This window comes from Nelumbo lutea, chromosome 3, assembly GCF_056320005.1.
Source record: "Nelumbo lutea isolate HS-2025 chromosome 3, American lotus-T2T, whole genome shotgun sequence".
NCBI lineage: Eukaryota > Viridiplantae > Streptophyta > Magnoliopsida > Proteales > Nelumbonaceae > Nelumbo > Nelumbo lutea.
This window is the reverse complement of record NC_142686.1, coordinates 117,277,130-117,303,081: the sequence shown is the minus strand read 5'-3', so window position 1 is coordinate 117,303,081 and position 25,952 is coordinate 117,277,130. Positions and strand designations below refer to the sequence as shown.

The following is a 25,952-nucleotide window of genomic DNA, read 5'->3' as shown; positions in this document are numbered from 1 at the left end:
AAGCTCAAACAAGTGAAAGGTACCATTCAAAGGATTCAGTCTCCTCTTTTAAGAGCAATATCACATTTATGTCACCATTACAGTACCATTGTCCATTGAAAAGCCTAAATACTAAACAGTTGCTCCAAAATAAATTCCTCTGACCACTACCCTCTAAGTTTATACTAGGAGGACCTTCTTGGGGGCCCTACATCCTTTAGATTTAAGAGTATGTAGCTGGAAGTTCCAAATTTTTTGGAAGAAGTAAAAGAAAGGTGGTTGGAAGGTGGAATTAGGGTTAGGAATAGAGGGATGAGATTCACAAAGAAAATGAAGAGACTGAAGAAAAAACAAAGGAATGGAACAAAGAAGAGTTTGAGAGACTAGAGGAAATAAAGGAGGAAATTTCTAGAAAGACTGGGAAGCTGGACCTAGATCAAAAGGAAGCCCAGAGGAATGTGGCCTAGAGGAAAGATCAGAAAGATGGAACTTAAAAGTGCAACTAGAGGACATTCTAAGGAAGGAAGAACTTTTCTTTTTGATAATTGAAAAGAGATTTATTAATGATATATCAGAAATGTTACAAGCACCCCAAGGAGAGGCACGAGGTGCAACCTCCCTTGAGATTAAAGTGCAAAAGCCACACCAAAAACATTACAATGTTGCCCGGTACAGATGTTCCCTCAAAACCCCTTGTTCAGCAAGATGATCAGCCAAAGCATTTGCTGACCTGCTCACCCAATGTGAGCTAACAGACATGTTATTTGTTAACCAGCTTGCCTTTTTTAGGAAATCCTTGTAGCACCAAATGACTGATCCCAGCTCTGTTATCCAGCCCACAGCAATCTTAGAATCTCCTTCAATGAGAAGATGCTCAACTCCTAAATGGTTTGCTATCTGAATACCCTGTAAAGCCACCAATAATTCAGCCATGACTGAGTCTCCTGCTCCCACTGGACCAGAGTATAAAGCTAAGATGTTGCTGTCCTTATCTCTCAAGACTTTTCCTATGATTGAGGGGGCAGGGTTTTCTTGACTACTTCCATCAAAATTCAACTTTACCCAATCATCAGGTGGTGGAGTCCAAGGAAAATAGACCTTTTTTCTTCCTCGAGGAGCTGTTTGCCACTGGTAATCAGCTCCTCCAAAGATCGTCCAAAGTGAACAATTGGAAAGAACCCAGAGTTTTTAGCCAATGAATTGCCCTTGTTAAGATGCACTCCTTGATAATATAAAGATTCTGTTCCTTTTCTTGGAAAATCCTTGCATTCCTTTCTTCCCAAATTGTCAAAGCTCTAATACATTTCCACATATTCTTCCTCTTTTGTTGGGCCACACAAAAGCCGATGGATCAAAGAGTCGGCTTATATCCACAGGTTGGTTCCATCTACATCCAAACCCAAATAGCTGCAAAAAAGGTATAGGAAATTAGTAATGAAATACACCAAGAAGGGGACAGGCACAAAAAAGTTTTTTTCTTCTGCAAATAGTCCAAAGTATTAATGAAAGTTACCGTTTGGGCAGTGTTGTAAGTTGCTTTTTGTTCAGGGGTCACCTTTCACAGTTTCACTTAGTAGGTGACAGTTGTACTTCTGGTTTTTAACTAATGAAAGTTACCATTCCCTAACAAAAAAAACTGTCCAAAGTATTAATCTTCCCAAGGAACACTTCCCAGTAGAACAATGTCTTTGTTGAGTTCCATCAAAAAGGGGAGATCTCACCAGGAGCAAATTCAACCTTACTTGTTCTAGTGCCTAAGAAGAAAGAGGCCAAAACCCCAAAGGACTATAAACCAATAAGCCTTGAGGGTAGTATGTACAAGATCATTGCTAAATTCCTAGCTGGTCAATTAAAAACTATTTTGCCCTTGGCTATCTCTTAGAATCAAGGAGCCTTTGTGGAAGGGAGACAACTAGTGGATCAAATCCCAATGGCAAATGAGTGTGTAGCAGCAAAGAAAAAACAAGGAGGGAAAGGTCTGATTTGCAATTGGATCTGGAGAAAGATTATGACATGGTGGACTGACCCCTCCTTGTGAGTCTCGTGGAAAAGATTGGTTTAGGTGAAAGATGGAGATTGTGGACCAAAGGTTGTATTATCTCACACATTTCTCAATCCTTTTAAATGGAGGAGCAAAGGATTTCTTCCTAGCAAAAAGAGGACTAAGACAAGGTAATCTCCTATCCCTCTTCTTGTTCACCATTGTTGTTGAGGTCCTAAGTAGGCAAAATCATCAAATCTGATCAAGAAAATCAGTTTAGAGGTTGGAAGATGGGTAGGTCAGAGGTGGTGGTGACCCACTTGCAGTTTGCAAATGACATTATCATTTTCTGAAAGGATTGTGATGAACTTAGTAGGGCTGTTCACAAATAAATTCAAACCGACCAACCCGTCCTGGCCCAATCCAATTTGGCCGGTTTTTCTTCACCACCGGTCGGTTTCAGGTTGGAAAGATGGGTAAACTGATAATTGGTTCGGTTTTGGTTTTCACACATGAAAACCGAAACCGAACCGAACCGAACCAAGTTATCTATAAATATATTCATACTGAAATATTATATATAATATGTATATTTCGAAATATATATTTCAGTTTTAAATGTATTTCCAATAAATATATTCTCGCTGAAATATTATATATAATATGTATATTTCAGTTTTAAATATATATATTGGTTTTAAATATATATATTTCGGAAATGTATATATTTAAACCAAAACTGACCCAAACCGACCAGGTTGGTTTGGTTTAATAGAGGGTCGATTTCGGTTTAATCTTTAGATAACCCGACCAGGTCGGGTTGGTTGAAAAAAAACTAGTAAACCGACCCAACCCGACCCGTGAACAGCCCTAGAACTTAGTTTGAAGAATCCGAAAGCTTTAACAGACAATTTCTATAAGATCTCAAAGATTAAAGTCAATTAGGGAAAAAGTTGTGTAGTTGGAATAAATTTGGAAGAGGGTGACATTCAGTCCTTGTCAGGGTTACTAGGCTATGCAGTCAAGAATTGGCCTCTAGGTATGCTGTAGGTATGTATGCCCTTGGCCTCTAGAGTATCTAGTTCTAGAGAGAATTACTAAAAAGTTAGCAATGTGGAAAAGAAGCTATATCTCATTGGGGGGAAGAATAACCTTGATAAAGTCCACTTTAACTAATCTGCCAACTTATTTCCTCTCAACTTTTAGGGTCGCGGCATAAATAGCTAAATAGCTAGAAAAGATAATGAGGGATTTCTTGTAGGAGCCAAGAGATTAAAAGAGAGACCATTTAGTGAAATGGGAACAAGTTTGCAAACCCAAGGAGCAAGGTGGCCTAGGTATCGGAAACCTATTGAAGAAAAATATGGCTCTGCTAGGTAAATGGCTGAGATTCCATCATGAAGAAGATAGGTTGTGGCACATGGTCATTAAAAGCATTCATGGTGAAGCACACAACAGTTGAGATGCAAGAATAGCCTCCCATGCCGCTCCAAACTCCCCTTGGAAAGCAATCATTGAGGTATTTCCATCCTTCCTTAACTTTATTCATCTTGATGTTGGGTATGGAATTAAAGTGTTATTCTAGGAAGACCTATGGGTAGGGGATTTGCCCCTTAATGTCCAATTCCCTAAACTCTACTCCTTGTCAAACCTTAAGGCTGAACCTATTGCCAGGTTTGGTGTGCATTCAGAAATCAGAATTGGGCCCATCTTTTTTTTATCAGTAAAATTAGAAAAGTATTTTATTAATAAAAGAAAGGTGGCTTTAAATCAAGAATTGGGCCTACCTTGGGACTTTGGATTTAGAAGGGAACTGAACTCTGAAGACGATGAATGTGATTCCCTACTTCTATTGATTTCAACCCTGTAGTGTACAAGCTCGACTTGGAACAAAATGTTGCTGACAGTAGAATCTGGTTCCCAGCCTCTGGTGGCTTATTTTCCTATGCTTCTTTCTTTAGTCTGCTTACTCATTCTAAAACTTTGGGGATGAACCAATCCCTCCTAAAGCACAAGCCTTTTGTTGGGAAATGTTTCTTGTGAAGGTAAACACATGTGACATGCTACAGAAATGAGGGCCAAATAAGTGCCTCTCTCCTCATGTGTGTCTCCTTTGTAAGTCTTGTGGTGAAACCCTACCTTATTTACTTAATCTCATGCTCCTTTGTCTCTTGTATTTGGATATACTTTTGCTCTCTCATTGGTTGCAGATGGGCCCCCTGACAGGATGTAGTGAATCTCTTCAGCTCTAACTTCCTAAGGAAACAGAAAAAAGGAGAAAATGCCTGTGGACGGCTATAAGAGCAGTTGTGGCGTGGACTATCTAGGAAGAAAGAAATCATAAAATCAGAGGAAGTGAATGAAGCTATAAAAATCAAACATGAACATTGGGTTAAAACTATGGAACTCTTCAGGAAGATCTCTATGAATGACATTCTAAGGAACTAGACTGAAGTGATACAAACAGATTTACATAGAGGAAGTGTGAGAATGGATTGGAAAGTACCCACACCAAATAAACTAAAACTGAACTTCTCATTGTTGTATTTCCACGTCCTTTGTGATCCATTTGAATTTTTTCTTCTCATTGTTGTATTTCCACATCCTACTTTCCTCATCAAGTAGCCAAGCCACTACCAGTTTGGAATCCCCTTCGATAATTAGCTTTCTAACATTCATGATTCTAGCCCTTTGCACCCCTTCCGTAACCACCATTACTTCCACTCGTAGTGAATCATCCTCACCTGCTGGGCCTGAAAATATTGCAAGCACTTAACCATCCTCATCCCTGAATACACCTCCAATTCCTGACATGCCCGGGTTTCCCAAACTGCTTCCGTCAAAGTTAAGCTTGATAAATCCACTTTCAGGAGGAGACCAGGTAGGATAATAGGCTGTTTATTGACATTTGAATCCGCCACCTCCTTCCATTTTCTAATAATGTCATCAGTGGAGATATGTGAGAAGCTTTCTAAGGAGATTCACAAACTAAAACTGGGTACTTATTCTCCACTAAAATGTCACAAACCTCCTTCCATTTTCTAATAATGTCACCAGTGGAGATATGTGAGAAGCTTTCTAAGGAGATTCACAAACTAAAACTGGGTACTTATTCTCCACTAAAACCTGTAAGCTATAAGCCTATAACAAAGACTTGAACCTCAAAATTCTCATAATGAGTTTAAATATTCCAAAGTTGGGTCAGGCATAGCTTGGTTATTGGTCAGATGTAATAGAGGTATATCTCTTTTTTCTTTTTTTCTTTTTTTTTTTTTGCTTTTTGCTTTCTTTCTTGCATGGCTTTTTGTGGTAGCTAATATATACCATCATTAGTGCACAGATTGTTTTGTTCCTGTTAACAATCCTTCCTTTAACAGAACACATTTGGAAACACTGTACCTAAGTGCATCAGTCACCAATGCCCCATTCAGCGATGAATTAAGTAGAACATATATATGCTGTTAGAGAATAAAACCTATTCAAGGACTTCACTTAACAGCTTAAGCTTTTAGGTTGAATCGTTCTTTGAGATGTATCAGAGCCACTTTGACCAAGTGGTCTAGTTTTCGATTCTCGTACCCCATTATAATTAATTAAGTTTCAGCACGATGTATGGGTGGGCCTGTGCTGTCCACACTTCAAACCCAATGGGCTTTCGTGTGAGGGGGCATGTTAGAGAATAAAACCTATTCAAGGACTTCACTTAACAGCTTAAGTTTTTATGTTGAATGGTTCTTTGAGATATGCAAACCATATTTCTGTCTCCATGGGTACATAATTTAATGTGACAATAATTTTTAATCAAACATATTAAGTGGTATATCACCAGAAATATAACCTGACAGTGCTCCTCAGATAATGCTTGATTGGAACGAATTATTTGATGAAGGTCAGTGTCCATCAGCTCATATGCAATATAAACATCATTAAATGCCTCCCGTTGGGGTGGTGGTATTATATCTCGGATCGCCACAACCTGTATAACAGATACGAGAGCCATCAGTCCCAACTAGATTATCATATTGAGTTGTGTGAATACATTGTAACCACTAAATTTCACTTCAATAATATAAAAGTGGGAAATAGAGATAACCAGAATTAGCTATTGCAATGAGAAATACTTCATTCTAAACCAAAGAGAAAGACTACACCAGTAAGGAGTGGCATGGTGCGATTATAAGACACTGATGCAAGTTCTTATAAGAAGATTTTAAGCAAGTCCCAATGAAAGAAATTGAAGAAAAGGGTCAAGTAAATACTTGCAGAATGCATCGTCAACTGGAAAAGAAGTGAGTGTTTGACCAGTCAAATGTAGTTTCATTTGGCTGAAATTTGGAGGCATTAAAGTACACTTGCAGAACTCCAATACTGTAGAATTTTAGCAAAATCCAACATGTGAAAGTGCCCCAGCTAAAGACTTTAAGTTGGCTAGATTTTGTGTTCTGCAAGGCATGGTCAAAGTCCTACTCAACAAGTTGATTAGCATTTATAGTAATTTTTGCCATTACTATTTATTGTAAAAGACGACTTACCAGTTTTAGTAACTCTGGGATTCTTCTGTTTAGTGCAATGTTCTGAAAATCATAGTCTTACCATAAATCGTAGAGGTTTGAATCAAATTGCATCATAAATTGTAAGATTTCTTCCAAAAATTGTCAAAAAAAACTATAAAAATACTAAAAGCCCTCAAAAATTAGGAAAAAGAATGACTTTGTAATAATTTTTAGCCTATAGAATTACATAAATAGGCAGTACTACTGTACCAGTAGACTGGTAGTGTTAGGAACCTGCCTAACTCAGGGCTCTTCGAGGGGCCAACCTCCTGAATTCTTGGAAGAAGAGAGAGAGAGAGAGAGAGAGAGTTTAATGCTGAAAGAATCAATGTCCTATTCCCTTTTCTGCTCTACTACTTATAGTTTTACAATCTTGATTGTTACAGTTGTTACAAGGCAGTTGTTACAAGTGGATGGCAGTTGTTACAAGTGGCTGGTTAGTTGTGCTGATGTGGCCTCCTCTTGTAAAACTGATTAACTGCCTTCCGTTGGTCTGTTCCAGCAGTCTTGACAATCCCCCCTTCCTTTAGAGTGACCTTGCCCTCAAGTTCTAATGTAGGAAATCTTGATTGCAGATCTAAGTAGGATTCCCAGGTTGCATCCTCTTCCGGAAGGTTAGACCAAACAACTAATGCCTCTGGTATGAGTCTGCCTCCCCGGCGCACCCATCTGAAATCAATGATGCGGGCTGGCTCAGTCTGCACTTGTACTTCTTCTGAAAATATGGGAAGGGTCGCACTTGTAATGACTCCTGACTTCGACCCCTTCTTCAGTAAGGAGATATGGAATACAGGGTGCAGTTTGGATGTTGCCGGAAGGTCCAGTTTGTAGGCCACTGATCCTATTCTCTCCAGGATTTTAAATGGGCCAAAATAGCGCGGGCTGAGTTTGTTCCACTGTCGGCTTGCAACTGAAATCTGCCTGAAGGGTTGTAATTTGAGAAACACCCAATCGCCTACTTCGTATTGGACATTCTTGTGGTGTTTATCATAGGTGTGCTTCATCCATTGCTGTGCCTGTAAGAGATGATGTCTCAGTTCCCTTAGCACCTCATCCTGTTGCGTTAGCTGTTCTTCAACGCTACTGTGGTGGTTCCTTTTTCATAAGGAAGTAGAGGGGGAGGGTCCCGACCATATAAAGCTCTGAAGGGTGTCATCCCCACAGCGCTATGGAAAGTGGTGTTGTACCACCATTCGGCCCAGTGGATCCACTTCCCCCATTTCTTGGTTGATCTCCTGCGAAGCATCTCAGATATGTTTCGAGACTCTTGTTAACCGCCTCTGTCTGTCCATCAGATTGGGGGCTAGTTGACTTGAATAGTTTTAACCCCGTGTAGGCGGAAAAGCTCAGCCAAGAAACGGCTCATAAAGATAAGGTCCCTGTCTGATACAATTGAGCTGGGGAGCCCATATAGGCGCACAATTTCCAGGAGGAATAATTCAGCAACTGTGGCTGTTGTAAATGGGTGTGATAGAGGTAGGAAATGACTATATTTTGTCAGTCTATCTACTACCACAAGGATAACTACTTTGCCGGCAGAAACAGGCAATCCCGTGATGAAATCCATTGATATATCATCCCAGACTTGGGTTGGTATTGGGAGTGGTTGCAAGAGGCCTGCTGGTGTTGTAGTGGCTGACTTGTTTTGTTGGCATACTGCACACCCGGCTATGAAGTTCTGGATAGATGTACGCATGCCTTTCTAATGAAATTGTGTGGCGATGCGCTTTTGTGTTCGTAGGATGCCAGAGTAGCCACCCGTGGGTGAGGCATGGAATAATTCCAGGAGCTTCCTGAGATGAGCAAAGGCTGCCGGGATTTCCAGGCGTCCTTTGAAGAAGAGTAGATCATTCTTAATTGTGTATCCAGGGTGCAGTGAGGGATTTTCCAATACTTGGGCCTTCAACTGCTGTAACTCCTTATGGGATTGAGCTTCTTTTCTCAGTAGATCCAGGAGTGGAGAAGTTGGGGAAGATACTAGTAACTGAAATGACATGGGTGCCATGAGAAGGCATCCACCGCTCGGTTAGCAGCCCCTACTTTGTATTCAATTCTATAGTCGTACCCCAGTAGCTTGGATATCCAGCGTTGCTGTTCCGGGGATAGAACCGATTGATCCAATAAGAACTTCAGACTTTGATGGTCGGTCCGAATTGTGAACCATCTACCGATCAAGTAGGATGGCCAACGTTGGACTGCTAAGACTATTGCTATTAATTCTCGCTCATAAACTGATTTGGCCCACTTTTGTGATGTTAAGGCCTTGCTGAAAAAGGCTAGTGGTCGCCCCTCTTGCATGAGAACAACCCCAACGCCTTGACCGGATGCATCACACTCAATGATGAAATCTTTTGTGAAATCGGGCAGTGCTAATGTTGGAGGGCTCGCAACTGCCTGTTTCAATTGCTCAAAAGCTTGTTGGGCCTGGTTTGACCAGTTAAAAGTGTCTTGTTTCAGCAATTGGGTCAATGGGGTAGCTATCAGGCCGTAGTTTTTGATGAAGCGGCGGTAGTATCCGGACAGTCCCAAGAAGGCCCTCAATTCTTTCACACATTTGGGTTGCGGCCAGCCCAGTATACTGGAGATTTTATCTAGGTCAGCCACTACAGTCCCCTTTTCTACAACATGTCCCAAGTAGTGAACTTGGTTTTGTCCAAAGGAGCACTTGGACTCTTTAGCGGACAGCTGGTGAGCCTCAAGTGCCGCAAGGGTGACCTGATGATGGTTCAGATGTTCCTCCCAATTGGGGTTGTAGACCAATATGTCATCAAAGAAAACAAGGATGAACTTACATAAATATGGCCGGAATATGTCATTCATCAATGCTTGAAATGTGGTTGGAGCATTGGTCAGCCCAACTGGCATGACCCGGAACTCATAGTGGTCATAATGTGTCCTGAAAGCCATTTTGTGAACATCCTCCCTATGTACCCTTATTTGATGATACCCAGCTCGTAAATCCAGTTTTGAGAATATGGTGGCTTGACTGAGTTCATCAAGCAGCTCATCAATGACTGGTATCGGGAAACGGTCTTTAATGGTGATGTTGTTAAGGGCTCTGTAATCAATACAAAACCACCACGTCCCATCTTTTTTCTTGACTAATAGTACCGGTGACGAGAACGGGCTGTGACTGGGCTGTATTATCCCTTGCTTAAGCATATCTTGAACTTGCTTCTCGATTTCAGATTTCTGAAAGTAAGGGTATCAGTAGGGTCTTACATTGGTCAGGGCTGACCCCGGCATGAGGGGGATGCAGTGGTCATGCTCCCGGCATGGTGGCAGTCCTTGGGGTTCTTTGAACACGTTGCCATAGTGCTGAAGGAGTTGTTGTAGGCAGGTTTGGAAGTCTCTAGGCCCATCTGGGCTGCTGTTAGCTAAGGATGGCCTAGTCCAATTTGAGTCCATGTGCATGAATATGGGCTGATCTGGATCTCTTTGCTTTGCTAGTGTTGCAAGACTGATGGGCCTTGGGCCCTTGCATGTTTGCCCTTGTAGATGGACTGTAGAGTTTCCTGATGTGAATCCATGGTGAGACGGACCCAGTCATAGACCATGGCTCCTAGCTGTCTTAACCATTGAATACCTAGCACCACGTCCGCTCCACTGAGATGGAGAGGATATAGGTCCACCGCAAACTGATGACCTTGAATCTTTAGTGGTAGGCCCATGCAAATGCTATTGCAAGATAGGCTGTTATCGTTGGCCACATGAACCGTAAAGGCCATTGTTGGTTGAACCGGAAGTCCCATTTTATCCACCAAGACTTGAGTTATGAAGTTAAGGGAGTTGCCACTGTCTATGAGGATTGACACTTGCGTCCTAGGATCAGCCCTGCAACTCTCATTGTCTAAGGGGACGCAAGTCCCGTAAGAGCTTGTAAGGATATTTCAGGCATGCCATTGGATTGTATTTCCCACCCTGGGTTAGATTCTCCGCAACCGGTGATGTTGTCTTCCTCTTCGGCATCTGTTTGGAAGAGAAACGCTTGTTGTTTCTTGCAGCAATGGCCCGACCCAAATTTCTCTTTGCAGTTGTAACAAAGACCTTTGTCTCTGTGGGCTTGCATCTCTACCTAGGTCAGCCGTTTGAAAGGAACCAGTGGGCCTGGGCCCAGTACTCCTTCCTCCTTGTCTGGTGTTGTCATCCTTTCTTGCTCCCTTCTTGCTCCGGGACCCCATGGTCGTTGCACCTTTCTTGCTTGACTGAACTTGTCCTCATACAATCTGGCTAGTGTTGCTGCATTGATGACCGAAGTGGGCTGCATCGCTTTCACTTCCAGTCGTAGTTCTTCTTTTAGGCCGTCGACGAAGCTTCCCACCAACGCCTTCTCCGTCCACCCTTGGACTCTCATGGCCAGCCTTTCGAACTCCATCTGGTATTCTTTTACGGATCCCACCTGCCGCAGCTTTGCCAAATTTTCATCAAGATCTTTGAACCCAGATGATCCAAAACAGACAGTCATGGCATCCGTGAAGTCTGCCCAAGTTTGACGAGGGTGCCCCCTTCGATACCATTGAAACCAGAGGATAGTCTCCCGTTCAAGATGCGCAGAAGCCAGAGCTACCCTATCTTGCCCCGGTGTTTCATGGTAATCGAAATACCTTTCGGCTCTGAGAATCCAGGGAGTTGGGTCGCCGCTTGAGAAGATGGGGAAGTCGATTTTGGCTATTCTTGTTGTTGCCCCTATTTTGCGGTTGTTTTCATTGCTGCACTCTTCTTGGCTTCCTCTATCAATGTTCGTTGCCCCCTGCTCCAGTCAAAGGAGGAGAGTAGTGAAGCCTTCCTTTATTTCTTTGAGATCTGAAGGCATTCGATGGATCTCTACCTCCATCTGATCCACTCGGGTGTCTACTGACATGTTTCTTGTGTTGGTCATGCTGGCTCTGATACCAAATTGTTAGGAACCTGCCTAACTCAGGGCTCTTCGAGGGGCCAACCTCCTGAGTTCTTAGAAGAAGAGAGAGAAAGAGAGAGAGGAGAGAGAGAGAGAGGGAGAGAGAGTTTAATGCTGAAAGAATTAATGTCCTATTCCCTTTTCTGCTCTAAAACTTATAGTTTTACAATCTTGATTGTTACAGTTATTACAAGGCAATTGTTACAAGTGGCTGGTTAGTTGTGCTGACGTGGCCTCCTCTTGTAAAACTGATTAATTGCCTTCTATTGGTCTATTCCAGCAGTCTTTACAGGTAGTGAGTTTGACAATACACCACTTTCATAAATCATAATTCAATAGATGCCATGGATATGATCAAGTTCAACTTCAAATTTAAGCAATAAAAAACTATATCCTTAATTGTATTGCTATTTGATATCTATCTATCACCATGCTTCTCCTTGCTCCAAAACCCCCCTTCCTGCATTCTCCTTAATTCTCTCCCTTCCCCTTCCCACCACCCCCAATAAGCCAAAGTCACCAAACTCTCCCTCTCTATTCCCAACCCAACCACCTAAAAATATTCCTAGAATCTCTCTCCCAAGATATCTCCTCTAAGCGATTAGGAACATATCATGTTACCCCACTCCCCACTCAATTCCTAAACTCTCTCCCCCCGATCTATATCTACTCTCTCTCATTTAAAATATTTATATTAATTAATAAATAGTTAAATATGGCTAGCATTTAATCCAACCCATATTCAATGAGTATTAAATACTGTTATTACCAAAAATTAATAAATATGGTTAGTAAATTATCAAAAAATTATAGCAACAAGCTTCCTCCTTTATAATTTGTAGGGGTTCTTCCCCTGCTTTGTACTTCTTCTCATGTACCCCCTCTTTATTTATTTAATGAATTCTGGTTAAATTTTCTCAAAAAAATTATCAAAAATTAAATATTGTTATTAATACGCTTAATAAATTACCAAAATTTAATAAATATTGTTATTAGTTAACTCATCATGACTTTTTAAAGTATTTCCGGTAAATATTGTTATATTCATGTTAATTAACAACATTTTATAGAAATTGAAATCTCTTTAACTACATGTAGACCTGTTCACGAGCGGGTAGGGTTGGGTCAGGTTTAGGCTGCTTTGTCTATGTATTAACAATATGTATTCATGCCTGAGCTCGAGCCCAGCCCGACCATTGGGCCTAGGTCTTGAGCCCGAGACCGGCCCTCATATAAAGCCCAGAGCCCGGGCCCGAGCCCAAGCCCAGCCAAAAATTTGAAAATAGAATTTTTTTCATTTTTTATTCAACAAAACAAGTGTTTTATTTATATTAAAAACCCTCAAAACTCAAAAATAATAAAAGATCTCACTATTACTTGAAAAAAGAGAAGAGAAACAAAGAAACAATATTGTATATATATATTTTTTATTAAATAAAATATATTTTTTATTATTTAATATATATTGTCAAGTTAGACTCAAGCTCAAGCCAGATATTTTTTAGAAAGCCCGAGCCCACAAGCCTAAAATTGTTTCAAGCCCGACTTAGAATGGGTTGGAATAGGTCTAACTACGAGTAGGGGACAGGGAGGGGATGCCCCGCCCTGAACCTGCCCTATTGTCATTCCTATATAATTATTAATTATTAGTGAAACTAATTAAAATGTTAGCTTTTGTAATTATTTTTATTTTTTAAGGTCAAACAAAATTTCATTTAAAATTAATGAAAATAATAACAATTATTAAAATTACTACAAATGGTTACTAAAATAAAGTTGATTAAAATATATTTATTCGTATTAAATTAACAATAATTATTTTCTCTAAATCAGCATTAAATAAAAATGCAATAATTAAAATATTAACAATAACTTTGAATAATTTTAGTTAATCGACAACAAATTTTGATTATTAATTTATCAATTAATTAATAGTAAATAAAATTATTCAATCCTTCAGATCTGTGCATTGCATGGGTCCCCGCTGGTATAATTATATAAATATGAGCTTTACACAGCATCATGTTCATGTCTTCACTCTTCATCCCCAAGGCTCAACAAAAAAGAACTAAAAGGATATCTAATATTCTAATTCCTAATGTTTCATCCTTCAAGTTTCAATAATTAGTTAAATCATCAATACAAGAACATGAAAATTTGAGTCTTTTCAAGTTTCAAGTTTCAATAATTTGAGTCTCACACACGTCCAAGAACATGATAATTCAACAAAATACACACATTAAATCATCAATACAAGAATGCAGTAGTGAAACGGTGCAATTAAAGAAATTAAATTCTGAAATCTAATAATTTTTTTGGTAACTAATACCATTGCATAATTGGGCATAACTCATAAGCACATTCCATTGACATAAACAGTTAAACAACCAAAGAGATGCTATGTGGACAAGTATAATAAATTATAAATCTAGCCAAATTATAAGCCTAACCACATCCACATCCACTAAACCAGCATAAATAAAGATTTACATACTGAAGCTAACAAAGAAATCCTCACTGAAACTAACAAAGAAATCGTCACCGATCGACAAGCAACATAGAGTTCTTCAGTGTCCAGATGTAAAGACACCCTATTCTATCATTGCTTGCAACCAGTGTTTTAAAAGGCATGGGAGGCGTACGCGGCGCTCCCAAAACGCCCTGAGGCGTATACCAGAGGCGCTGACACCTCTGAGGCGTACGCCTCTTGCGCCTCATGCACATCTGATGTGAAAATATAGAAAAAAAAAAAGAAAAAAAGGAAAGGAAAGGAAAGGAAAAGAAAAGGAAAGAAAAGGAAAAGAAAGGAAAGAGAAGAAAATAAGAGAAAAGGAAAGAAAAGAAAAGTAGGGGAAGGGAAGAAAAGATAAGGGGAAAGAAAATGGTTTGCCCCCTGTCCCTTCGGTTCACTTCGACAAGACCCCCCCCCTTTGAACTACTGTTATGCATCTTTATTCTTCTTAATATAAAAGATTTTTATTAAAAATAAAGAAAAAATGAGATCCCCCCTTCCTTTTCATCCTCCTCATAACCCAAGGAGACTTACACCTCCTTGTGTTTGGGAGGCTTATGCCTCTTGCGTTCTGAATTACGCCTCTCACCTCTCGCCTCTAGGTAGTGGAACGCCTCGCGTCACGCCTCCACGTTTTAAAACACTGCTTGCAACCATTTATAAGCAAAAGGACACCTATCAAGAAGAACAAACAACTTAAAAATTAAAATAGGACACATAGATAAAATGAAAAGTCTTTTTTTCTTTGATAAGTAAAAGTTCTTCAAATTTCCATTAAATCAGTAAAGATAAGCAACTGTTACAAGCTTCCCAAATGGAGGCATGAGGTGCAGCTTCACTCATAAAGAAGAAAAATAGCACAAGAATTACAACTGAGCCCAATACAACTGATCCCTAGTTACCCCTTGCTTAGCTAATGAATCAACCAGAGCAGTAGTGTCCCTCCCCACCCGTTGTAATCAAGCCCATCTGCTGTATTAACCATCTGAACTTTTTCATTTCGTCTCGATAGCAACATACCACTGAATTTGGGTCTTTTAGCCAGTCCACTACCACCTTGGAGTCCCCTTCACTCACCAGGTTTCCCAAATCCATCTCCTTTGCAATCTGAACACCTTGTAGGAATGCAAACAGTTCAGCCCTTATAGTCTCCATTCCCCACCAGCCCTGTAAAAAGTGCTACCAGATTCCCTTCCCTTTCTCTTATGACCCCTCCAATTCCAGAAGGACCTGAATTGCCTGGACTACTCCCATCAAAATTTAATTTCAAAAACCCTTCACTGGGAGGTACCCATATCAACCTTGTTTTAGCCTTCTGTAGTGAACTAGAAGCCACTGATAACAAGTTCTTCCAAATATCATCAAAGGAGAACTGTTTAAACAGATCCAACATTGGTAGCCAATGTATAACTCTAGTCAATACACAATCCATAATTTCTGTTAGCTTCTCTGCTTCTCTTGGAAAATCCTAGCATTTCTTTTATCCCATAAGGTCCAAATCATTGCTGCTCTATCTGCATACTATTCTCCCCCTTCTCTTTGGCCACACAAAGTTAGATGGATCAAACAGCATCTTAATCTCCATTGGCATGTTCCACCTACACCCAAACAAAGAGAAAAACCACTTCCAAATATCTACAGCAAAGGAACAGGAGATTAGTAAGTGGTAACAAGATTCACCATCAGATTTACATAGAGTGCACCAATTCGGGGAAATACACAGAAATGGCCTCTTCCTTTACAGGTAATCCAGAGTGTTAACTTTCCATAAGCCACTTCCCAAACCAATTGACACCAAACTTCCTTAGCAGGAAAGGAAAAACGGATAGGGGACTAGCAAAGAGCATTAAAAAAAGAGGCACAGGAAAAGAGACCTTTAGAACTTGGGCACCAAACCCTTCTGTTCGGTTTAGGAGGCTCTAAGCAAACTCTTTCAAAAAAAACAACAGCTCTGACAAACAGGTGACTTCTTCATCCCTCAGTCCCCTTTGAAACCCAAAATCCCAATTAGAACCCAAAGGCAAAATAGGAGGTGTTAAAAAGTTTGAGATACTCTTGTTTTTATACAAGGAGATGGAAATGGAATACAAAGAAGGAAACAAATCCTTTAGAGGCCGGTCCCGCAACCAAATGTCTTCCCAGAAGTGAATTAAATTACCTGAACAAACATGAGACCTAATAAACCTGAGAAAATGAGGAAGGATGCTACAGATTGCTTTCTAAGGTGCTGCCAAAGTAGCCCGATGTGATACACCAGCATCTCAACCACTCTCCAACCTCCCATGAATACTGTCCACCGCCTCATGTCACAAGTTTTCCCTCTCTAAAGGCCATCTCCATAACCACTTCCCTAATAGAGCCATATTCTTCTTTCTTGCATTCCCAATTCCTAAACCACCTTCTTTTTTACTTTTACACACAATCTCCCACTTAACTAGGTGGTATTTTTTAGACTCTACTGGTTCCCAAAGAAAATCCCTCATAATCTTTTCTAATTTCTTTACTTCCCTTGGTGGAATCCTAAACACAAAGAGGAAGTAGATTGGTAGGTTAGCCAAAGTTGATCTTATTAGTGCGATCCTACCATCCAACGAAATACAGTTCTTCTTCCAAGTCCCCAATCCTTTTTACAATTGGGTTCTAGAATCTACTTTCCTTAAGGTTGGCTCCTAAAGAAAGACCTAAATATGTCAACAACCAAGGGGTGATAGGACACTCTAAGCAGCCCACTACCAAGTTTAAGTCATTGTCCTCCATCTTAACCCCTGCTATGCAACTCTTATTGAAGTTGATTTTCAGATTTGAGATCCCTTCAAACTTCTTGATCAGTTCTTTTAATCTCCTCACCCTCCTAATATCGCCCCCTTCACAAAATATTATGATATCGTCTACAAATTGGAGGTGAGTAATTGGAACATTGTTTCTGCCCACTGTCCAGCCCTCCCTAACCTCATCTTCCCTATTAACCTTAAAGAGGAGTCTACTAAACACATCAGCCACTAATGTAAAAAGGAAGGGTGCAAGAGGATCCCCTTGCCTTGGTTCTCTACAAGCTGAGAAGAAGTCTTTCACCACTACATTAACAAGGATAGAAAAGTGACAAGACCAAATACAACCAAACACCCAATTGCATCATCCCCCCCAAACCCATAGTATTGCATCACCTCTAATAAGAATTTCCAGTCCACCAAGTCATATGCCTTTTCTATGTCCAATTTGCAAACAAAACCTTCCTTTTCGGATCTCTTCATTTCCTTTACATAGTACACATTCATTGGCTATTAGCATTTGGTTAATTATTTGTCTCCCTTGAATAAATGCTCCTTGAAACTTACTTATGAGGGAGGGTAGTACCACTTTAATACTCAAAGACAAGACCTTAGCAATTATTTTGTAGATATTGGTCACCAAAGTAATGAGTCGAAAATCCTTAGGTTGGCTAGCGTCAAGTTTTTTTTTGGAATTAAAGCCAGAAAAGTTGCATTAACTCCATGGCCAACAATATGTGTATTTGAGATTCGAGAATTCTCTAAAGACTTCAAATAATTCATCTTTCACCACTTCCCAATAATCCTGATAGAAAGCCATTGTAAAACCATCCAAACCATCCAAACCCCTTTCTACCCACCTTGCTGCCTCTTCTTCTAATAAAGGCCACTCTATCCCTTCTATGTTCAACCTTTCTCCCAAAGGGCTTCTATAAGAGGATTGGAAATGGTCCACAAAGATCCTAGCTATCTTATGGAATAATGAAAACATAATGTGGGGCAAAAATAAGATGGAAAAAAATGGGGATGAGCCCTTGTTTTGCATCAAAAAAAGAGAAAACATATAAGAAGTTGAAGCCCCTTTTTTGCATAATAAAAGGGGAAAATGAAATAGGGCAAGGTCTATGTTTGCATGCAAAAGAAAAAGATAAAAAAAAAAATATGCTAAAAAAGGAAAATGCAACAGGGTGGAGCCCCTGTTTTCATTGCAAAAAAAAAAATCATGCAAAAACAAAATGAAATAAATGTTTTGCATCAAAAGAAGAAGGGTTGGAGCTTATCCCTTTCATCTACAACTAAAACAACAACAAAAATTTTAAAAAAAAGAAAAAAAAAAAGAAAAAAAATCCCTTACCTTTCATGCAAAAAAGCAAAAGAATGAAAGAAATGGGGTGGAACCCCTGTTTTAAGAAGAAGAAGAAGAAGAAGAAGAAGAAGAAGAAGAAGTGAGGCAGAACCCCTGTTTTGTGTCAAAGGAAGAAAAAATGGGATGGAGCCCCTGTTTTGTGTCAGAAGAATAAGAAGAAGAAGAGAAATCAGAGAAGATAACAGAAATCAGGGAAAAAATAAAAGAAAAACTGTTACCTATCATGCAAACAAGGAGAGGAGGGTTGGAGCTTCAATGGATGAGGGTTTCGTCTCTTCCAGTCTCCCGCCCAAGAATTTCCATCGATAGTAAGCATCTTTCAATTGATTAAAGAGGCTATTTAAGTTATAAAAACAAAATGGCAATACTGCCCCTTGATGTAAATGTGCAGCTTTTAAAAAGTGGAGAATCAAACGATCTTTTGTCTTAAATTATGTTTTCAGTTCCAATCGTTTAAATTGGTTCCAAATCATGATTTACAATTAGAACGTAAATCACACGACTAATTAAAAACCGATTAGTACATGTGATTTGAATTGTTTTGGGGCTGATTCAATATGAATCTTATGATTTAAATCATGAATCGCACAATTTAAAAACATCGGTTTAGTAGAATTAGGGAGTTATAGTTTGTCCTAGTTTCGAATTTTTGTTTGATGTTTGAATAAACATGGGAATTAGAAGTAGGACTTGAAAGTTAGAATCCAAACATGGACTTGTTTGGGCTTGCTCAATGGGCTTGGCCACCATGCTTTAAAATTTGCAAAATTTAACTAAGGCGTACCAAGCTTGCACCTTTTCAAAGGGGCTACTCCTGGGACTTGGTGAGACACAAACCTTAAAACCACTAACATAGACATCCTAAGGTTTTGTGAAATTAGTGTAAATCAATAATTAATTATTGTAGAAATAGAGAGATGAGAATTTGGGGAATAGTAGGATTGTAGAGGGTGCTGAAGATCTAGGAATTGACCAAGGAGAGGTTCATTTTATTTGGTGAAGGACAAGACATTCAAATATGAAGATACCATAAGTGTTTATTATGATAAGAAAGGGTGACACAAGCACTAGAGCTGCAAATGGTGTCCATTTATCTGAATTCAAATTTGAATTTGATCCCGTTAAGGGTGATCCGAATTCAATATGTTTATAATTGGATCCAACACAAATCCACCCCTATCTGTTTTGATTCGATTTAAATGTATATGCTTATGTATACTTAAAATTTATATTCTATCTATTAGTAAAGATGGTTTGTGATGATGCACGATTTGGAAGCTCCTAGCTGGAAGATGACCTAGACCTTAGTCGTGTAGCGAGCTGGACCAAGCTGCAAGACAGAGGATTAGAGAACCTCGGGTGGCTAACCCAGCAAGGTCGCTCCGATGCTTAAGTCAATACTAGGTTGAGTGAGCTAAAAGTTTGTATGCTAGTAAGCTAGTGAGCAAATAATCGCGCGTACCCTGTGTCATTGGGGTTGGTGCCTTTATATAGGCATTGTTTGGCGTAGGCTTCACGCACCGCATCTGAGATTTCCGAGAGGCCATGCCTTATCGGTCCGAAATCCTTAGAGGTAACCGCTGTGCATGTTGACCATCCTCCGGAACATTCGGTACACGGGCCAACTTCAGAGAAACCTGGGAGTGTCGAGGTATGCGTTTTGAATTTTTCGGCGAGCACATCTCGTAGGTCACTGCCTGGTCCTCAGTTAGGTCGGCAAGCCCTCGAGAGAGGTCGCGCCATGCGTCAAGGTCACTTCGGCCGGTGACGAGGTGCTACAGGTTGGCCCTGGACGAGGTGTTGCAAGCCGACCTAAGTTGTGGTGGAGGTCGCCAGGTCAGCGATAAAGGTAGGTAGCCAGGTCGGGGCGAAGACGAACTACGATCTAGGACTCCAAATCATCGCTTAGGTGGCATTTGGGTGTCATCCAGCTGTTTCGGGATGCCATGTGTCATGAGGTTATTGGAAGGCCAAATCCGCCATCATCAATTGCCCCCCACTCCTGAGCTGAAGGCAACTCGGCGAAGGGAGTAGATTGTTCCTTTGGCCCGGAATGACTGTTTGATGAGCTTGTAGTCGTTGGCGTCAATCCAATTTTCTCCTCAGGTCAAAAGAGTCCAAGTGTTTGCAGCCTTACACAGGACCTCGTAGTATTAGGGCACAAGAACAAATTCATCCGCTCAAGGAGAGGTGGAACAGATACCCCAAGGACATCTACCTTATTAGGGATGCGACCATCAAGGGGTTCTGCAATCTGACTAAGTACCTCAAGAGCAAAGCTCATCATGTCGTCCTCAAGAAGGAGTTTTGTGTGACTGCTTTATCAGGTTGCTCCACCTAGGTAGACTTCGACGCAGTGTCCCTCAAGCTGGTTCTCAAAAAAGTAGCTAGCGAATTCGATGTAGAGCCTGAAACCGAGGTGGAGGTCTACTGTGAAGAGATCGGCCAAGTTTGCGTCTTCATGGTCTAGTCTTTCCTTTGTTTCTCTTTCTTGTGCTAAATTAGTCTTCCTTCCTTCGCTTCTTTTTCTGTCTTTCTTTTTCTCTTTCTTCTAAACACTAATGAGGCTGAGGCGGAACGGTATGTACCCGACCTGTCTGCACACCGATGGGGCTGAATGCGAACTGCTTTTTTATTCCGCCCATGCCGAAGAGGCGACTGGGTCTTATGTTGCCCATGCCGAAGAGGCGATTGGGTCATAAGTTGCCCATGCTAAAGAGGCGACTGAGTCTTATTCATGTTTAGCGCCAAGGTCACTATTTGTTCAGCGTCGTGGCCCTTGGGCTCTGGTAGCGACTCATAGTCCACTCCCCATAATATTATTTAGCCGAAATGCGGCTTGACCTTTCCGCCTAAGCGGGTGGTCATTCTATAGTAACTTCTCATATGGCTGCTTCTACGTCACCCCGTGGGATTATCTTCCTGGGTGAGTGCTTGCAAGACCACAACGTACATGTTCTACCCCCCTTGTGAGGGTTGTTGATACATAAAGTTGTTGTCGGCGGGAGTCAGCAGTTCGGGGCCACGGTTGCACTACATCAGCCTCATAGTGACGTCGGTCATCCACTCCTATAAGAAGCCACTGGGAGCTCGACCTGCGGGGGCAGCACTATTGACTTTAGGTCGCCAGCTCGCACGGGAACCTTGGAAGGCTCGACCTGCAAGGGCATCCATGCAGTCCGCTAGCCGCCGGCTCCTGCAGGAGCCACGAAGAGCTTGACTTGTGGAGGCGACCTCGCGAAACAGGGCTGATGAGGCCTCGGCCTGGCTGATTGCTATTGAGGATGAGTTGAGATCATTTTGCTACTATCTACATCGGGCTTCTCCCATGCTCAGATCTGGAAACTCATGCTTCACATCTCATAGAATTTCCACGCTTCAATCCCAGTGGGAACTGCTGATAACTCTACCGCGAGGAGAGGGGCGTTAACATGCGGTAGTGGTATATTTATTTGGGGCACTAGGAATGCTGGGTTCGGCCTGAATTTGTCTGATTGTCACAGGGGAGTTCTCAAGGTTCATCACAGATGTTCTTGCCCCCCAGTAATTGATATTCGTTATGGATGTTGGTGCTGCTCAAAAATGAATTTTAGTTCATAAAAAATGAAAATTAGAGAGTGAAAACTTAAATTTTTAGAAGGTGAGATCTTAGCTTTCTGGAAGATGAGGACTTAGCTTTTCAGAAGGTGAGAACTTGGCTTCTTGTAGTGTTTCCCACAGACGACGCCAATTGATGATGCACGATCTGGAAGCTCCTAGCTGGAAGATGACCTGGACCTTAGTCATGTAGCGAGCTGGACCAAGCTTCAAGATAGAGGATTAGAGAACCCGGGGTGGCTAACCTGGCAACGTCACTCCGATGCTTAAGTCAGTACTGGGTTGTGTGAGCTAAAAGTTTGTATGCTAGTAAGCTAGTGAGCAAATATATCGCACGTACCCTGTGTCATTAGGGTTGGTGCCTTTATATAGGCATTGTTTGGCGTAGGCTTCATGCACCGCATCTGAGATTTCCAAGAGGTCATGCCTTACCAGTCCGAAATCCTCGGAGGTAACCGTTGTGCACATTGACCATCCTCCGGAACATTCAGTACGCGGGCCAATTTCAGAGAAACCTGGGAGTGTCGGGGCATGCATGCGGAATTTGTCGGCGAGCACATCCCGCGGGTCACCGCTTGGTCCTCAGTTAGGTCGGCAAGCCCTCGAGAGAGGTCTCACCATGCGTCAAGGTCACTTCGGCCGGTGACGAGGTGCTACAGGTTGGCCCTGGACGAGGTGTTACAAGCCGACCTAAGTTGTGGTGGAGGTCGCCAGGTCAGCGATAAAGGCAGGTAGCCAGGTCGGGGCGAAGACGAACTACGATCTAGGACTCCAAGTCATTGCTTAGGTGGCATCTGGGTGTCATCCAACTATTTCGGGATGCCATGTGTCATGAGGTTATTGGAGGACCAAATCCGCCCTCATCAGTTTGAATGTTGTGTTTATTGGTTAAAGTTTCACAAAATTTATTTTCATCATATTTTGTTTGTAATAAATCTGACAGAAAAGATTCAATTTGAATCCAGATATAAACAAACCAAACTCGGATCTACTTTATAGCCCATTCTATCCTTTCCATTTGCAGTCCTAACAAGCACATTGATAGTAGTAGAACAAGGGGAGCTGAAGATTGTATCTAAATAAGGAGTATAAAGAGTATTTAAGAAACATTAGAGAAAGAAATGTAGTCAATTATTGTTACAAAATGAAGTGCAAAGATAAAGACTGTTACGAAAACTAAGGTGGCGTTTGAAATAGAAGGCTTACATTTCTCTGTATTCATATCCTATCCTTTAAATGCGTTATGTTTAATGTAATATTTGATTAAGATAAATGAAGGATAACCCTTGAAAGGAAAAAAAAAAAAAAAAAGGAGAAATGAGAGAACAACTACAGATTAGCAAAACACCTATAGTAGATTATATGAGTCAAATATTAGGGATTCATAATTACATAGCAAGGAAATTTCCCTATAAATATAGTTAGTTTTGTCTCAATCAAATCAAAATTCAAAATCTTGAACAATGTGATAGCAAGAAGGAAAAAAAGAACAAATAGTAGTAATCACTCACTAACGTTTTCATGATCCATGTGGCGGAGGAGCTTTATCTCGCGTAGAGTCCTCTTAGCATCAATTCTATTATCAAATGCATTCGCAATCTTCTTAATTGCAACTTGCTCGTTTGTCTCTGAATTCAAGGCCGAGCTGAAAGGAAGTATACATGGATAATGACAAAGTAGTCATTCTATTTTTATGTTAAGAGAATCTGAAGAGGTCATGAAGAGGAATTGGGAGAGGAGACGCGATACCATACGATGCCATATGCTCCCTTGCCGATGGGCATTATTGGAGGCTTGTACTTTGAAGTGATCTCGAATATGTTGCCGAATATGTTGTATTGTATGAACCGTCCACCGTGACTCAAAGTCATCGGAATACCATCAAATCCAGATTGGGGAACTCCGGCAGGTGGAGGCGGCTCAGGGGGCGGAGCCGCCTCCGCCATCACGGTGTCAGAGGATTGAGCTGCGTCCATTGTTCCGTCAAAGCCCTAGAAAGTGGAATTGAGAAGTGCTCTCCCTCTCGAAGAAGCACCTCTTCGGCTCTTCCAATTTCCGGAATATAGAATTGCTGCTCACTGCTCTGATGCTTTAAGTTTTAGGATAATTAGACAAACCCCCCTTTGTTTCTGTATACTTACAGTTTAGCTCCTTTCTCCTAACAATAATGCTACAGCCTGTTTAAGAAGTTACGAACTGATTGTTAGTTCTTAGTTCCCTCCATATCTCTTTTTTTTTTTTTCTAAGGCCTCGCTTTTCGATAAGTCAATTATTTGGATAAGTTTTTTCTTGAAAACATTTATCCAAGTGTCTTTTACCTATATTCTTTTATTTTCTAAGCAAATAATGTAATGACCATTTTAATCATAAAATTCCATTTAAGGAGCATTTTTGTCACATTCAAGTGTTGACAATTTTCCCCTTAGGTGGAAAAGTTATTTACCCACCTTAGAGATGGATATTACTTACCCTATCCCCACATAAATCTGAAAAAAAAAAAAAAAGCATAGGGTTCTTTAGGGTGTTCACAGGTTGGGTTGGGTCGGTTTACTGAGATTTTTTCAACCAACCCGACCTGGTTGGGTTACCTGAAATTGAAACCGAAACCAACCCTGTGTTAAGCAAAACCGACCTGGTCGATTTAAGTCGGGTTGGATCGGTTTGGGTCGATTTTGACTCTAAGTTCAATCATGGTAATAAATTGTTAGATTGGAGAAAGAACACTGAAATTTGATGTAAAAAATGACACCTAATTATATTAGAGAAAGAAGACTGAAATTGGTAGGGGGTGGACCAAGTTAGAATAGAATTTATCAAGAAAATAAAAAGTCAAACTGTATTAGAGAAAGAAGATTGAAATTTGTATATTTCAAGAAACCTTCTAATCTAAGTAAAAAATGACACCTAATTCTAATTGTAATTGGTTGCCTATTTGGTAAAAGACCATAAAAACTAAGATCCTTTGATTCTTTTCTTTAAACTTTTCCAAAAAAATTCCTTGTCGAGTTGTCTTATAATACTTGCCATTAATGTCATTTCTAAGTGGAAGACTAGAAATTAACTTAGGTTGTAACTATGATAAGAGACAACTTAGTTAAGTAGGAACTAAGTAGGTTGTAAATACTAACTAGGAACTAACTACTAACTACTAAGTCAGTTCGGTTCGAGTCGATTTCAGTTTTCACATATGAAAACCGAAACCCGACTTGAACCATCGGTTTATGATTTTTTACAACCCGAAATCAACCGGTGCTGAAGAAAACTTGACCGATTCATGTTGGGTCGGTCTGGGTTGGTTGGTTTGGTCGGTTGATCGGGTTGGGTCTTCTTATGAACTGCCCTAGGGTTCTTGGTCAATGGGAACCAAAATCCCATTGACCAACTTCCCCCCTCTCAAATACAAAAAAAAAAAAAAAGAACACCCCCTAAGGTTGCATTTGTTTCCAATGCAAATGCAAATATGTACCATGCATTTTTTGTCTCATCCCAGTTCATGAGTGCAAAGTCAGTTCACGAGTTATTATGGTTTTTGCACTCTTCTTGTTTGTTTGGAATTTATATAAATCAGGGCACAAAAAAAAGAACACCCCCTAAGGCTACATTTGTTTCCAATGCAAATGCAAATATGTACCATGCATTTTTTGTCTCATCTCGGTTCATGAGTGCAAAGTCGGTTCATGAGTTAGTATGGTTTTTGCACTCTTCTTGTTTGTTTGGAATTTATATAAACCAAGGCACAAATTTGCTAGTGTTTGTTTGAAATCGATGCAAACTATGAGAGCAAACATAAATGCTCTAACTACCTAGTGCGCTTTTCGGTCAAATAACCACCAGTCTATGAATTATGGGTCTTCACCCCATAATTCATTGTCCAGGCTTTGCTGTCGTGCCATCTTCACAATTCCTCTCCTCAACATCTACTTCATTCTCACCACATTGTATCCAATTTCTCTTCTCAGCATCTAACTGATGAAATGACAAAACAAACAAACTCTCCCTTCAAGCTCTAAAAGATGTATGCATGTGGTTGCATTTTAGTAGAGTGAAGTCCATAGTTTTTCTTCTATTTGTTAGTATAAAAGGAAACAATTTTGTTGAATATCAGCCCATATATATGTTCATTTGTTAACAATGTACTTTTGAAACATGGGTTGGATCTCCCTCAAATGAAGATGATGTAGGCTATATGGGGAGACCCATATTTTGTTGAATATTAGTCCATATATCTGTTCATATGTTAACAAATATGAGAATGATAACTATATCACTCCATGTATGTTCATCTGTTGGATCTCATTC

At 40.5% G+C, this 25,952-nt stretch overlaps 1 protein-coding gene across 2 annotated transcripts in view; it reads right to left on the bottom strand.

Moving 5' to 3' along the window:
• LOC148867946 (mitogen-activated protein kinase homolog MMK1-like) overlaps nucleotides 1–23,809 on the bottom strand; it is a 93,791-nt gene extending 69,982 nt beyond the window's left edge. Inside the window, exons 1-3 of one of the 2 annotated variants that reach the window (XM_088977094.1) lie at nucleotides 23,403–23,809; nucleotides 23,169–23,298; nucleotides 5,799–5,936 (exon numbers count right to left, since the gene is read on the bottom strand). In XM_088977094.1, the coding sequence (XP_088833220.1) occupies nucleotides 5,799–5,936; nucleotides 23,169–23,298; nucleotides 23,403–23,629 (495 nt within the window). In that variant the 5' untranslated portion in view covers nucleotides 23,630–23,809. Of the gene's footprint in view, nucleotides 1–5,786; nucleotides 5,937–23,168; nucleotides 23,299–23,402 lie in introns of both variants that reach the window. The other variant, XM_088977093.1, reaches the window with a different exon arrangement.
• Nucleotides 23,810–25,952: the final 2,143 nt, after the last annotated feature.